The following is a 588-nucleotide window of genomic DNA, read 5'->3' as shown; positions in this document are numbered from 1 at the left end:
GGCGGTGCTGATGGAGCGCTGCTGGGCGCAGGAGCCGGCCGAGCGCCCCGACTTCAGCCAGATCAAGATCTTCATCCGTAGATTCAACAAGTGGGTGGCTGGCGATTGGGGGACACCTCTTCCCGCGGTGCCAGCTGCCTGCACTCCGGCAGGGAGGGCAGCACCAGCATCCTGGACAACCTGCTGTCGCGCATGGAGCAGTACGCCAACAACCTGGAGAAGCTGGTGGAGGAGCGGACGCAGGCCTACCTGGAGGAGAAACGCAAGGCGGAGAACCTTCTCTACCATTCTGCCCCAGTGAGAGCGGGAGAGACGGGAGCGTGTGGGTCTGGGCGTTGGCATGGGGTCAGTGTGCACCTGCTGCCGTGCAAACATGGGGTCCCTTGCTGGCTCTCCATGCTAGCGTAGGGCAAGGGACGCAGGGGGAACAAGGGGTTTGGGGTGGGAGCCCACCACCATCCCCCCTGTCCTCGCCAGCTCCGTGGCAGAGCAGCTGAAGCGTGGGGAGACGGTGCGGGCCGAGGCTTTCGACAGTGTCACCATCTACTTCAGCGACATCGTGGGCTTCACCGCCCTCTCAGCAGAGAG

At 64.3% G+C, this 588-nt stretch overlaps 1 protein-coding gene across 1 annotated transcript in view; it reads left to right on the top strand.

Moving 5' to 3' along the window:
* Positions 1-580, top strand: part of LOC104080458 (atrial natriuretic peptide receptor 2-like) — a gene marked incomplete at both ends in the record, with an annotated part of 3743 nt that extends 3163 nt beyond the window's left edge. Inside the window, 4 exon segments of the mRNA XM_009582856.1 lie at positions 1-90; positions 153-284; positions 286-297; positions 478-580. The exon segment at positions 1-90 is cut by the window's left edge and continues 23 nt beyond it. Of these exon segments, the coding sequence (XP_009581151.1) occupies positions 1-90; positions 153-284; positions 286-297; positions 478-580 (337 nt within the window).
* Between the last annotated feature and the right edge of the window lie 8 nt (positions 581-588).

The sequence above is a fragment of the Fulmarus glacialis genome, unplaced genomic scaffold (assembly GCF_000690835.1).
Source record: "Fulmarus glacialis isolate BGI_N327 unplaced genomic scaffold, ASM69083v1 scaffold20248, whole genome shotgun sequence".
NCBI lineage: Eukaryota > Metazoa > Chordata > Aves > Procellariiformes > Procellariidae > Fulmarus > Fulmarus glacialis.
This window is presented reverse-complemented; position numbering and strand designations above follow the sequence as displayed.